The following is a 14783-nucleotide window of genomic DNA, read 5'->3' on the forward strand; positions in this document are numbered from 1 at the left end:
TCCGGAGTAATCATCGGTGTTCTCAAGGCCAAAACAGGCTGTGTCCTAAAGGGGTTAAAGTGTAATATATTTGACAGGCCCTAAACCTATACCAACAAAGTGATCTATTGATTAAATTATTCTTTTGGAAAATAGGGTCTCTACAAAAGTAGGAATTAGACCTACCGTTAATTGTATCTCCAGGAATCCATCATGACAGCACCACAGGAGGTTGCCCTATTGACCTCTATAGGGACAGGAAGACAGAGAGGTTAAAAGGCCCCTCCCTCCACCCACTTGCCAGTGTTTTTCAATTACTACACCAGGATGGATGCAACCCTATTTTATTTCTAGGGATAATAACTGACATGTTACTTGCACAAATCAGGATTTTAATAAGGGAGGGAATGTAAGGGTGCTGTCATGATGGATTCCTGGAAATACAATTACCGGTAGGTCTAATTCCTACTTTCCAGTACATCCCTCATGACAGCACCATAGGAGCAATACCAAATTATAATGCTCAGGGCGGGACTACGGATTGGAAGACTTTCCGTCCAAAACTTAAATCCGTATCTGACAGAACATCTAGCCTATAATGTTTGCAAAACGTATGATGGCTTGACCAAGTGGCAGCTCTGCAGATTTGGTCCATAGAGGCTTATCTTCTTTCTGCCCAGGATGCCGAAATTTACCTCGTTGAATGGGCATTGATGTCTTGTGGGGCACAGTCCTTGGGACTTGTAGGCTTTTTGTATGGTACTTTTTACCCATCTCGCTAGAGAGCCTTTTGAGGATTTCTTTCCTCTATTCTTTCCCCCATACAGGACAAATAGATTTTTATCTTGTCTCCAGGAGGAGGTTCTATCCAGATACTGAAGAATTGTTCGCCTGACATCCAGGCAATGGAATTTTTCTTCTTGTTGGTTTTTAGGATCTGGATAAAAGGAAGGTAGAATTATATCTTGTTCCCTATGGAAAGCAGTAGATACCTTCGGAATAAAGGAAGGATCTAGCTTTAGAATGATCTTGTTTTCTTGTACTTTTAGGTAGGGTTCTATGACCGACAGAGATTGGATTTCTCCAATCCTTCTTGCTGAAGTAATAGCGACTAAGAATGCAGCTTTTAGAGTTAAAAAAATGCATACTAATAGTGCCGAGCGGCTCAAAGGGGGGATCGCAAAGAGCCGTTAACACTACATTCAAATCCCAGGTAGGAACGGATTTCTTTAGGAAAGGTTTCAGTTTAGAGACTGCTTGAGTGAATCTTCTGATCCACCGATGTTCAGCTAAAGGAGTATCAAAAAAATTACTTAAGGCTGAAATTTGCACTTTTAAGGTACTAGGGCTAAGCCCTTTTTTTAATCCCGATTGTAGAAAATCTAGGATTTTCGCGATGTTGGGAGAAAAACGGTCTGGTCCTGGGTCTCCATACCAGGAACAGAATTTCTTCCAAATTTTTTGATCGATTTTTGAGGTAACTTCTTTATGACTTGATAAGATAGTTGAAATTACTTCATCTGACAGACCGTGGTTTCTCAAGATCTGCCTTTCAGGATCCAGGCTGATAACTTCAGAGTTTCTATGCCCTGAAAGAATAAGGGAGCCTGGGAGAGAAGATTCTCCTTGACTGGGAGCATGATAGGGTCTTCCAACGCTAGATATTTTACGATTGGAAACCAGCTTCTTTTTGGCCAATAGGGAAGAATAATGATGAGCTTTGTCAAATCTTACTGGATTTTTCTTAATACCATTGGTATTAGAGGAAACGGAGGAAAGGCATAGGGCAGATCCGAGTACCGGGTTGGGACAATGCATCTACTCCCCATGGGTTGTCTTTGATATTTAGGGAGAAGAATGTCTCTACTTGGGAGTTTTCCCTTGTGGCAAACATGTCTATTTGTGGATAACCCCAACTTCGGGTTAAGGACAGAAAGACTTCCCTGTTTAGGGACCATTCTCCAAGGTTTACTTTTTCCCGACTCAGGAAATCTGCTGATAGGTTCTCTGAGCCTTTTAGGTGGACTGCAGAGACTGATAGGACATTTTCTTCTGCCCAACTGAAAATTTGTGTAGAGAGGGCCTGAAGAAGAGTGTGTCTTGTTCCCCCTTGATGGCGAAGAAAGGACACCGCTGTTGTGTTGTCCGATAAAACTCTTATATGCTTCCCCTTTATAATGGGTGAAGCTCTTATAAGTGTCTCTCATATGGCTTTTAGTTCTCTGAAGTTTGAAAACATCATCTTCATTTGAACAGGCCATGTGCCTTGAAAGTGCTTGTCTTGGATTACCGACCCCCAGCCGTGTTTGCTGGCATCTGTGGTAATTACCACATAAGACGAAGTTCTCCAGGGGACCCCCTTGTTTATGTTGTTTGTGCAGAGCCACCAAAGGAGGGATGATTTCACAGTCTCGGAAATGTGAATTCTTGAATTCAAGGAGTCCTGTTTTCGATCCCACTGGGACAGGATCAGATTCTGTAAGGGTCTGGAGTGAAATTGACTCCATGGAATAGATTGGATGCAAGATGTCATCATTCCCAACATCCGCATTCCTTCCCTTATGGAACAGGCGTTTTTCCTCCAAAATGTTCTTACTTCTGTTAGTAGGAATATTTGTTTCTCTCTTGGGAGGAAGGAATGTTGAAGGGAGGAGTCTAGTAGCACTCCTAAGAAGACCTTCTGTTTTTGGGGAGGAAGACTTGACTTTTGGAAGTTGATTATCCATCCCAATTCCTGTAGTAGGGAAAGAACCTGTGACCGATGACTGTCTAAGATAGACGGAGTATCTGCTGTCAACAAGAAGTCGTCTAGATATGGGATAATTACTATGCCCTGACTTCTTACGAATGCCATGATCTCTGCCATAATTTCTGTAACAATTCTGGGGGTGGAGGAAATGCCGAAAGGGAGGCAGACAAACTGGAAGTGAGAATTGAAGGACCGTTCTGAATCGCAAATCTGAGAAATCTCTGGTAAGCGGGGTGGATAGGAACGTGATAATACGCATCCTTTAAATCGATTGTACACATTGATGCCTCTTCCCTTATTAGAGGAATAGTCCATCTGATAGACTCCATCTTGAATTTTCGATATTTCACCCACTTGTTCAGGACCTTCAGGTTGATTATTGTCCTGTAAGAAGATCTTTGAATAGTGGCCTTTGAATTTTTCGTTGTGGGGAACTGGAGTAATTGCTCTCAATTTGAGTAGTTTCTGGATGTCCCGGATAAGGATCTGATGAAGGTCTTTTGCTTGGTACTGGGTTATTAGAAATTTCTCTGGAGGAAAATTCTATTTTGTACCCTTCTTTAGATATAGTCTTTAGAACCCAGGGGTTCTGGTTTATTTCGGTCCACTTGGGATAAAATTGTAGGAGTCTTCCCCCCACACTCTTGGCGTCATTGCTTTGAGGGCTGAAATGAGTTATTGGGATTAAGGCGATATCCTCGACCCCTTCTTCCTTTGGGGTAACTCCAGCGACCGGACTTCCCTTTCCCGCTGTAGTTCTGTAAGGTTGGTTCCCTCTGTTGGCGAAACCTCCCAAACCGAGGTTTTTTTTTTTTGTTTCTCTTCTGGAAACCCCCTTTCCTATCCACTGCATTCTCCATAATGTTATCCAGGAGAGGACCAAACATCAGAGACCCTGTAAACGGGATAGAACACAATTTGTTCTTGGACTTCGTATCTCCTGACCACATTTTGAGCCATAATGCTCTTCTAGCAGCATTTGAGAGAGCCCCATTCCTGGCAGCAAATCTAATGGATTCCGCTGAAGCGTCTACCAAGAATCGGGTTGCCATCTTTAATAAGGGTAGAGATTCTAATAGATCTTGTCGTGATGTCTTCATCATCAAATAGGTCTCCAGCTGGTTTAAACATTGTTCTTGCTACTGATGTGGCCGCGATATTCGTAGAGATCAAAGCAGAGGAAGATTCCCAAGGTCTTTTCAGTAGCCCGTCTGCCTTTCGGTCCATGGCGTCCTTCAACTGAGAGGAATCTTCAAATGGGATTGTGTCTTTTTTTTAGCAACCGTGGCTACTGGGACATCTACTTTTGGGATCTCATCCCAAGGTTTAGTGTCTTCTGGATCAAAGAGAAGTCTGTTTTTAAACTCTCTTGAAATGAAGAGCCTCTTTTCCAAATCTTCCCATTCAGTTGTTACCATTCTCTTGAGATTTTCGTTTACCGGAAAAAACTTTGTTTTCTTTTCCGTTAGACCCCCAAACATATCCTGGATTGTATGTGGTTGGTCTTCTTCGGGAATATCCATGGTTTCCCGTATTGCCTGGATTAAGGTATCAGGCATCTCAGAAGAGAAGACATTTTTTTTCCTCTTGAGTATATGAAGTTGAAGGCAAGAGTTCCTCTCCTAACTCACCCTCCGATAAGTAATAACACTCCTGCTCCGAGTCAGATCCCTAAGATGGAGGACAATATTTTTGATCCACTTCAATCCGTGGTCTTTTTGCCCGGGAGTGAGGGAGTTTCTTCAGGAGGGGCGAGGGAGGCTACTGATTGACTCACTTCTTCACGAATCATAGCCCTAAGTTCAGACATAAATGTCAGTTGTTCCTCTTTTAGTATTTTTGCAATACAATCCTGACAATTGTTTCCTATGTGACTCTGGCAATTTTTTCGCACAAGTCGCACATTTTTTAACCTTCTTTTTATCGGTTTGTCTCTGAGAGGAATATTTATCCTAGAGAATACAGAAGGTAGGTAAAGTATGGTGTACATACATAAGGAGTCATAACCCTTACCCCAAGGGTGAGACTGACATGACCCTGGGACATATCTGGAATTCCGTCAGAACGAGGAAATTCCATTCCGCAACAGGTAACAGCCAATGCAAAATGAAATCCACAAAATCAATCCAAGTTAGAGGTATCAGCTCTAACTACATACCTGTGCGTGTCCCTTTAAATGCGGGCGTTTTGAATTTCCCGCCTTCCAAGATGGCTGTGGACCGGTAGTAGCCCGACGTAATTTCCGGTCGCGGCTATTCGTTGAGGTGCGGCCGCGTCATAGCCGGCGACTGAGGCCTGCTATGTGGCGCAGCTCGGATAGTTTTGCCGGTGCGTCCAAACCTATGGTCCCCTCCTGGTCACGCAGCCAGGCCAAAGCCTGCTTGGGAATCCCGAACTCCACACACTACCGGAACCCTGCCTAGGATTCCTCAGGTAGGTGTCTTAGGTTGGGAGCTAAGGGACCTCTCGTTAGAGGGGTATTAGCCCAGGCTTTAGGGGGAATAGAAGGGGGAGTGCACGGACCCCCCGATCTTGCCCCCTGCCCAAGTTTTTCTGCTGCAGCAACACAGGAGCGACGTCTCTCTGCTCCTGACCCTGTAGGGACAGGAAGAACACTGGCAAGTGGGTGGTGGGAGGGGCCTTTTAACCTCTCTGTCTTACTGTCCCTATAGAGGTCAATAGGGCAACCTCCTGTGGTGCTGTCATGAGGGATGTACTGGAAATATAGTGTATATATATATATACACATTTATGCAAAAAAAACTCTGGGTATACTATTAGCGGCTTACATTATCGCTCTACAACCTAAAATAATGATCTACACAGCCAGTATATATCTCTATCCTTATTCCCCTTATTATCCAATCCCATTTTCCTCTTATTTATGGTTCTCTTTTATTGTGACAATCCTTTTTAACAAGACGTGGATAAAAACCCCATTAGAAATACAGCGGTACATCACCATGACAATCAGCGACGCTTTGTAATGAAAGCTAAAATTGACAGAGAGTTTTTCTCCAGATTTTATTCAATTTTATCATTATTCTTACTTTATTATGATACACAATGACAGATATATTTATATACACTTTTACATTCATGATTTTTTATGTTAATACAGACCGTATTTTATTTTTTAACCCATTTAACTTTCAAAAAAGAATTTTTTGACATAAGAGTTATTATAATATATGATGTAATACCGTATATCTTTTTCTAAATGTCTTTTTATCTGTATATATATATATATTTATTTTTTTTCCTGTGTTTTTATCCGATAATATGACTTCTAACCATGACCCGGTAGTCGTTATGCTGGCCGACTCCTCTCCCGGTAATATAACATTAATCCTGTCAATTTTAACCATTTGTCCACTACCTGAGGAAGAGACCAGTCTGGTCTCGAAACAATTTATTGTTGTATCTTGTACGAAATAAAAATTTGTTTTACTCCCCTTGTCTTTGGACTGGGTGGAACGAACTAAACCAATACCGGCTGCGCCAGAGAATATATACGCATTTTCCTATGTTTTCTTTTCACTGAAATATCGAGACTGCTCCAGCCCTCGAATCGGATCTCCGCCTGCACCGAGACCCAAATACTGAAGCTCCAGAGGACCACTGAACTATACGATTTTGGATGTTATGCTCCCAGCATAACTCCTCAAGGTTAGCATAACTTGAACTTATTTTATCACGTTTGTTACGGTTTCATGCACTATGTGTGCTTTGTCGCTTTTCTTTTATCTCGTCTTGCCAGTGAGGAGAGAGATGATCAAAGCGACCCTTGCGCCATCAGACGAAAATGTCCTATTATACAGGCTGAAGTGGATCTGACACGGATTCAAAAATCCATGACAGGTACTTGCTTCTCCATCATAGGGGTCAGGAAGTGGCAAAGAAACACGCGGGTCACCACTGCCAAGAGGTGTAGTCTGAGGATAAACACTGTCAGGAGGTGTAGTAGGAGGAACAGCAGCTTGTGCCTCCTGCCGACGTGCAAGAATGTTCAACGCCTGGAGGAGTTGGGCCTGTCGAGACCGGAGGTCCAGCATATCCGCTCGCATCTCCTGTGACGTCGTTATGGTCTTGAATCAACCAGCGTGGTCCATTGTCTGAGCGTACTGTCAAAAAGGGTCTGTGGATCCACTGGGCCGTACCGCCTTGGCGGTAAGGCAGTTGGCCGACAGGGCGCAGGTAAATGTCTATAGTTCGTATAGGTACCTGTGGCAGCTCGGACAGCAGCAAGGCAGGCTCGGCTGGGACTAGGCAGCAGGCGCCAGGCGAGGTGAAGAAGGTCAGACGTGGATACAGCACGGCACAACTTTGGCACAGCACAGTGCTCGACCAGGATAGTATTGAAAGCCGGAACAGGAACACATTAGGAAGCCATCACATAGACAAACTCGGGAAACATCAACAACGCTCAAGCGTAGAAGCAGGGGGATGGACCCCTCTTATAGTCCAGGGTACTCACGGGTCAAAGTTCATCAAAAGTCCGGTACGCACGCTGCCCCTTTAAGAGTGGGCACGAGCGTGCACACGCACACTACGGGATCCGGCTGAGGTGAGTGGAAGCGAGCAGCAAGCGTGGCTGCGGCTGTCAGGGGACGATTGGAGCGGATGGCCCGCAGCCACGGACATTATAGCTCCCATAAACAAATTCAGTCAAATATGTGCTCAAAAAGTCCTGCTGTGTGTCCAAACCGCAGTTTGCGATCACATATGGGGTATTGCTGTACTCGGGAGAAAATACTTTACAAATGTTGAGGTGCTTGTGAGAATGCAAAATTGAGCTAGAACTACATCTTATTGGAATTTTTTTTTTTTTTCACGTCCCAATTCTAATAAATTCAGAAAAGATCAGTGGGGTCAAAATGCTTAGTTTTCACTGCCCATTTCTAATAAAATATATGAGACATATATAGATAAATTCCTCAATGGGTGTAGTTTGCCACATGGAGTCACTTTTGGGCAGTTTCTACTGTACTCATACCTTAGAGCCTTTGCAAAAGTGAAATGGTGCAGAGAAACCAATGCAGCAAAATCTGTGCTCCGAAAGCCAAACGCGCGCACCTTTCCTTCTGAGCCCTGCCGTGTGCCCAAACAGCAGTTTATTAACGCATATGAGGCATTTCCCTACTCTGGAGAAGTTGCATTACAAATATTGGGGTGCTTTTTCTCCTTTATTTGATGAGAAAATGAAAAAGTGGGAAAAAAAAGATGTACGTTTTCATTTTCACTGCTTAATTTTAATAAAATCTATGGAACACCTGTGGGGTCAAAAGGCTCACTACACCCGTAGATTAATTACTTTGGGGTGTAGTTTCCAAAATGGGGTATTTTTTGAGGGGTTTCCTTTGTTTTGGCACCACAAAACCTATTCTAACCTGACATGGTGCCTAAAATATAATCTAATAAAAGAAGGCTCCAAAATCTACTAGGTGCTCCTTTGCTCCTGAGGCCTGTGTTTCAGTCCAGTAGCACACTAGGGCCACATGTGGGATATTTCTAACAACTGCAGAATCTGGGCAATAAATATGGACTTGCTTTTCTCTGGTAAAACCTTCTGTGTTACAGAAAAAAATGATAAAAATTCAATTTCTGCAAAAAACGTTAAATTTGTAAATTTCACCTCCACTTTGCTTCAATTCCTGTGAAACACCTATAGAGTTAAGAAACTTCCTAAATCCTGTTTTGAATACTTTGAGGGGTGCAGTTTTTAAAACTGGGTGATTTAGGGGGGTTTCCCCAAAATATAGGCCTCCCAAAGATACTTGAGAACTGAACCATATAAAAATAGGGTTTTTCTTAAAAATGTGAGAAATTGCTGCTAAAGTTCTAAGCCTTGTAACAACCTAGAAAAATAATAGGATGTTCAAAAAACGACGCCAACATAAAGTAGACATATGGGAAATGTAAATTAGTAACTATTTTGTGTGGTATTACTATCTGTCTTACAAGCAGATACATTCAAATTGAGAAAAATGCTAATATTTGCAATTTTTCCTCCAAATTTTGGTGTTTTTCACAAATAAGCAATGAATTTAATCGACCAAATCTTACCCCTGACAAAGTACAATTTGTCACGAGAAAACAATTTCAGAATCGCTTGGCTAGGTGAAAACATTCCAAAGTTATTACCACATAAAGTGACACATCAGAGTTTAAAAAATTGAGTCCAAAAGTGGCTGTAGCAGGAAGGGGTTAATAAAGCATATTGAAAAAGAGATCCAAAGTTAAAGAAAAAACAAAAAACCTTCAACCCCCACCATTTTAAACTGTTTTATTATGGGATTTTTTTTTAACAAAACAATACATAATTGGTATTGCCGCAATAACAATGATCCGTAAAATAAACACATCTTTTTACCACAAGGTTCCCCCCCCCCAAAAAAAATATTCAATACAAATTAATCAATACTTTCTATGTTCCCCAAAATGGTGCCATTAAAAACATCACGGCTCTCAGAATGCAGTGACAAAATAATATATTTTTTTTTTCAATAAAAAATTTAATTGTGCAAAAGTAGTAAACGCTAAATTTATATCACCATTACTGTAACAATCGCCACCATAAAGTTAACATGTTATTTATAATTGCACGTCTAAAACAAACCAAAAAATAATTAAATCTCACCAAGAAAATAAATTATTTAAAAACATTATACACTGTGGTCCCAAAAATTATGTCACTATAAAAAATACAACTTGGCCCGTAAAAAACAAGCACTCATGTGGCTAAGTTGGCAGAAAAATTGTAAAGGAGTTATGAATTTCGGAATGCAGTGATAGAAAAAATGAACAAAAAACCCCAAATTCTGAAGGCCAAAAGTAGGCTACGTCTGTAGCGGCACATCTAATTTTGGCTTTGAGGGTCAGTAAAAAGTCTAATAAATTAATTTTTTTAAACGATTTTGCTTTATAGAACCTTATTACTTGCAGGTAGAGCTGTAGTTATTTTAAGGAAGAATTTTGGAGCACATTAGAGTGTTATGGAGAAAATGCAGATCTTTTTGAAAAAAAAATTTCCACCATTTAACTAATAATGATAAATATGTCTGCTCAGCGCTGCAGAATATGTTGACTCAGAAATGTAGAATCAGAAATTAATAAATAGTCGTCAGTATTCTGAAGAACATAATAAGGAACTCAATGGTTAAGGATTTCCAATTTTGTCTCCTTGCCACAAATTTGTTTGTCTAGGATACAGGCACTGGTACAGAAAAATCAGCTATTTAGTGTTGGAATTGAACTCCATGGATATGCTATAGTATCACATCAGGTGCCTGTACACCTAGCGGCCGTGTTGCGGTAGTTACCATTGACATCCAAATTGAAACTATGGGTGCAATTTATTAAGACTAGCGTTTTATACTCTAGTCGTAATAGTATGTTGAGACATTTATTAGGAGTCAAATGCCTCTTAATAAATGTGTTGCATCTTACGCCGTGCTATAAATTCCCCCACATCGGACAAAATTATTAAAAAATACTCACCTCCACGCTCATCTTCTTTCTGCCGTCTCCTTTATCACGCCAGTGCCACTCATACAAGCTCCTGACGCGGAGCAGCATCAGAGCCTTTTATGCAATGCAGCACTTCAACGACGTCATGCAACACGCATCATATACAACGTCCTGACCCTGCCCAATTTCATTACGATGTTTGAGCTGCGCTGGAGTGATGAAGAAGCCGGAGGGGAGTAAAGGAGAGGTGAGTATGAGGTTTTCTTTTTTTTCTTACTTATTTGTTTTACTTTTAAAATATTTAAAAGCGGGGGGGGGGGGGGGGGGTCTGATCAGGCGGGGGTAAGGTAGGGGCTAAACATGGGCCTCTACCTTGCCACGTCCCATAGAGTGAAATCCATGTCAGCTGGGAGCTGACGTATAATTCCATTATCATTTACTCCAGTTTTCTGGCGTTAATTAAGATATATTTTAAGGGTTTTGATGGCCATGCACCCTTTCCCCAAAAACACACCCCTATTTCACTAAAGTGGCATGGGCAGCGAAAAAGACAAAGTCAGAATATGCACCGCAAATTGCGACTTTGTCCCTCTGGTGACTTTTCTAAGCCAGGAAAGTTGAAAAATTATCCCCAATGTGCTTTACCTGTACAAGCCATGTGGACACTAACGCAACACGTCTGCAACATCTACGGACACCCTTACTGGCTAAGGGTCCTTTACCCCTGGCAGATTTTCTGCCGATAATGAGCGCTGATCGACGATATAGCAAGTCCATTGGCAATTGTTTAGCTCCATTTACATGCAGGAATCATCGGTACTATAGGTGACCGAAAGTTTGTTAGTGCGATTGTTCGTGTACATACAAATTAATTATTGACGTCAGTATATCCCTGTCTACATGGAGAAATGTGCTGTTGACAACCGATGATTTTAATACCTGCATAAAAGATACGATCAGCCAACAAGCAAGCATTGGGCATGTTTACATGGAGCAATGATCGGGAACGAGCGCTTGAAAGTGTGCTCGTTCGCTCCATGTAAAAGGTTTTTACAGGGTTAATTGTACTTAAAGAGGCTCTGTCACCACATTATAAGTGCCCTATCTCCTATATAAGGAGATTGGCGCTGTAATGTAGGTGACAGTAATGCTTTTCATTTAGAAAAATGATCTATTTTAAACCACTTTATGAGCGATTTTTAGCTTTATGCTAATGAGTTTCTTAATGCCCAAGTGGGCGTGTTTTACTTTAGACCAAGTGGGCGTTGTACAGAGGAGTGTATGATGCTGACCAATCAGTGTCATGCACTTCTCTCCATTCATTTACACTGCACTAGCGATATAGTTATATCGTTATGTGCAGCTACATACACAAACACTAACATTACTGCAGTGTCCTGATAATGAATATACATCACTACCAGCCTGGACATGATGTTTATTCAGAATCCTGACATGTCTGTAGCGTCTCTGTGAGATTCCAGCAAGGCAAGCGTAATCTCGTTTGAAATGACAGGTTACATCGTAATCTCGCGAGATTACGCTTGCCTTGCTGGAATCTCACAGAAAAGATTCAGAAGTGTCAGGATTCTGAATAAACATCACGTCCAGGCTGGTAGTGATGTATATTCATTATCAGGACACTGCAGTAATGTTAGTTATTGTGTATGAGGCTGCACATAGCGATATAACTATTTCGCTAGTGCAGTGTAAATGAATGGAGAGAAGTGTATGAAGCTGATTGGTCAGCGTCATACACTCCTCTGTACAACGCCCACTTGGTCTAAAGTAAAACACGCCCACTTGGGCATTAAGAAACTCATTAGCATAAAGATAAAAATCGCTCATAAAGTGGTTTAAAATAGATAGATTTTCTAAATAAAAAACATTACTGTCACCTACATTATAGCGCCGATCTCCTTATATAGGAGATAGGGCACTTATAATGTGGTGACAGAGCCTCTTTAAGCCTGGAGTTTAAGTTTTGAGTAGTATTAACTTTTAAATAGTAATCATAGTTGGTATGCCATCAATTCCAATTACTTTACTTTGCATATCTGGACACGTTGGTAAAATACCCAAATAAAAAATTTATTCATAAAGTGTAGTGCGAACTCTAAGTTTACCTCAGTGAAGTGAACACTTGGTCTGTGTCTTGGGAACGTTCAACCACACACTCCAGAGCTTTAATAGCCACTTTCTTTTCATTGGCCTGGGAATGAAGGCAAGACAGTTGATGACATTTAAGTGCTTTTGAACAATCAGGCACAGAGAAATGGAATCAAAATCATAGTTGCTTCCAAAAGGTAGTGAAGCAATTTGAAAATCCAAAGGCTGTGTATAGAAAGCGCTGAAAACAACACATGCGAAAACTGTATGTAAACACATTCTTGTACACCGATCAGCCATAACATTAAAACCACTGACAGGTGAAGTTAATGACTTTGATTATCTTGAGACAATGGTGCCTGTCTAGGAGTGGCATATAATTCTTGAGGTTAATGTATTGGTAGCAGGAAAAAAATGGCAAGCAAAAGGATCTGATCTACTTTGACAAGGGGCCAAATTGTAATGGCTAGACGACTGGGAAAGAGCATCTCCAAAACGGCAGGTCTTGTGGCATGTTCCTGTTTTTTAAATTGGTTAGTACCTACTAAAAGTTGTAGGTAGGACAAACTGTGAACCGGCGTCAAGGCTATGGACACCCCAAGGCTAATTGATACACGGGGGGGGGGGGGTACAAAAGCTAGCTCATCTAGTCCGATACCGCAGAAAAGCTACTGAAACACAAAATGCTGAAAAAATTACTACTGGCTATGATAGAATGGTGTCTCAAGACACAGTGCAGTGTAGCTTGCTGCATTTTTGGGGGTGCGTAGCTACAGACAGGTCAGAGAGCCCATTATGACCCCTGTCCACTGGCAAAAGCACCTACAATAGGCATGTGAAAATCATAACTGAACCATGGAGCAATGAAAGGTGACCTGGTCTGATGAATCATTTCTTTTACATAATGTGGACAGCCGGTTGTGTGTCCGTCACTTACCTGGGGAAGAGATAGCACCAAGATGCACTATGGGAAGAACACAAGCCAGCGGAGGCAGTGTGATGCTCTAGGCAATGTCCAGTCGGGAAACCTTGGGTCCTGGCATTCATGTGCATTTTCGTTTGACATGTACCATCTACCTAAACATTACTGCAGACCAAATACATGATGGCAATGGTATTTCCTAATGGCAGTGACTGGGGGTGTCGCCAGCACCGGACCTCTGGGGCCCAAGCCGCGGATCTTTGGCACGGTGCCCCGAATGACTTCCACTACAGGGGTCTCGATTGCAACCGGGCCACGGCCACTGCACCACATCTATAGAAATTTACTATAGTAACTGGGGCCTATGTCATAAAATACACGGGCCCCTGTTACTATAGTAATACCATTATACTTACACTCCTTCCCAAACATAGCCGAAGTCCTGACGTCTTCCCGCATTATGATGCTGGATGGTGTCGGGACATCCACTGCACCGAAGAGCTGGGTAAGTGTAACATCATTACTGCCTGCTGGGGTCCTGTATCTAAGCCTGCATTGTGGTAAGCTTAGATAAACGGTCCAACAGACAGCATAACACATGGGCTTAGATACATGGCCCATGTGTGATACGGTTTTTTGGACCATGTTTCTAAGCTTACCACAAGGCAGGCTTAGCTACAGGACCACAGCAGTCAGTAATCTTATACTATATAAGATTACTGTCTGCTGTAGCCCTGTATCTAAGCCTACATTGTGGTAGGCTGAGATACATGGTCTAACAGACAGTATCACACATGGGCCCTGTAGCTAAGCCTACCACACGTGTTAGTAATGTTTTTTGTTTAGTGTTTTTTTACAGGTTCGGTTGTTGGACTACGTCGAATTCGAGGACTACTTCGATGACTGCATTTTTATTTTCATTAAAACGGTTAATGAGGGTTGTGTGTTTTTTTGTTATTTCAATAAAATATTTTTTTTCTATGTATTTAATCTTCCTTACTACCGCCTTAGTAATAGCCGCTGGCTGATTGACAGCATCCATTACTAAGGCGGGGCTTAATGTTAGAGGCTAACACTAACCCTCATTATTACCCTGGTACCCACCGCCACCAGGGGATTCCGGGAAGAGCTGGGTATGATCCAGTACCCGACCATCCGTAGTGATGGTCAGACACTGGGGCAGCCGCAGGCTGGTATTATTAGGTTTGGAATGGCCAAAAACAGTGGCCCTTGCCCCCCTGGTAATGCTAGCCTGCTGCTGCTGCTGCTATGTTGTATCTGGCTGGTTATCAAAAACGGAGGGGGCACCAGGGAATTTTTATTTTTTTTCTTAAATGGAATAAACGTTGTGCGGTCCACCCCATTTTTTATAACTAGCCAGAAGCAACATGGCAGCAGCACCCTAGCATTACCAGCGTGGGAAGGGTCACTGTTTTTGGCCTTTCCCAGCCTAATAATACCAGCCTGCGGCCACGCCAGTACCCGACCTACACAGTGCCGCATCTGCCATGAGGCCAGGTGAGCAGACGGCCTCAGGCGGCACCACCTACCCAA

At 42.1% G+C, this 14783-nt stretch overlaps 1 protein-coding gene across 2 annotated transcripts in view; it reads right to left on the reverse strand.

Moving 5' to 3' along the window:
• Positions 1-14783, reverse strand: part of TEX11 (testis expressed 11) — a 963534-nt gene that overhangs the window by 295840 nt on the left and 652911 nt on the right. For both annotated transcript variants that reach the window (XM_075835681.1, XM_075835680.1), the window contains exon 19: positions 12325-12410. In XM_075835681.1, coding sequence (XP_075691796.1) covers positions 12325-12410 — 86 coding nt within the window. The remainder of the gene's footprint in view (positions 1-12324; positions 12411-14783) is intronic.

Source organism: Rhinoderma darwinii, chromosome 8 (assembly GCF_050947455.1).
Source record: "Rhinoderma darwinii isolate aRhiDar2 chromosome 8, aRhiDar2.hap1, whole genome shotgun sequence".
NCBI lineage: Eukaryota > Metazoa > Chordata > Amphibia > Anura > Rhinodermatidae > Rhinoderma > Rhinoderma darwinii.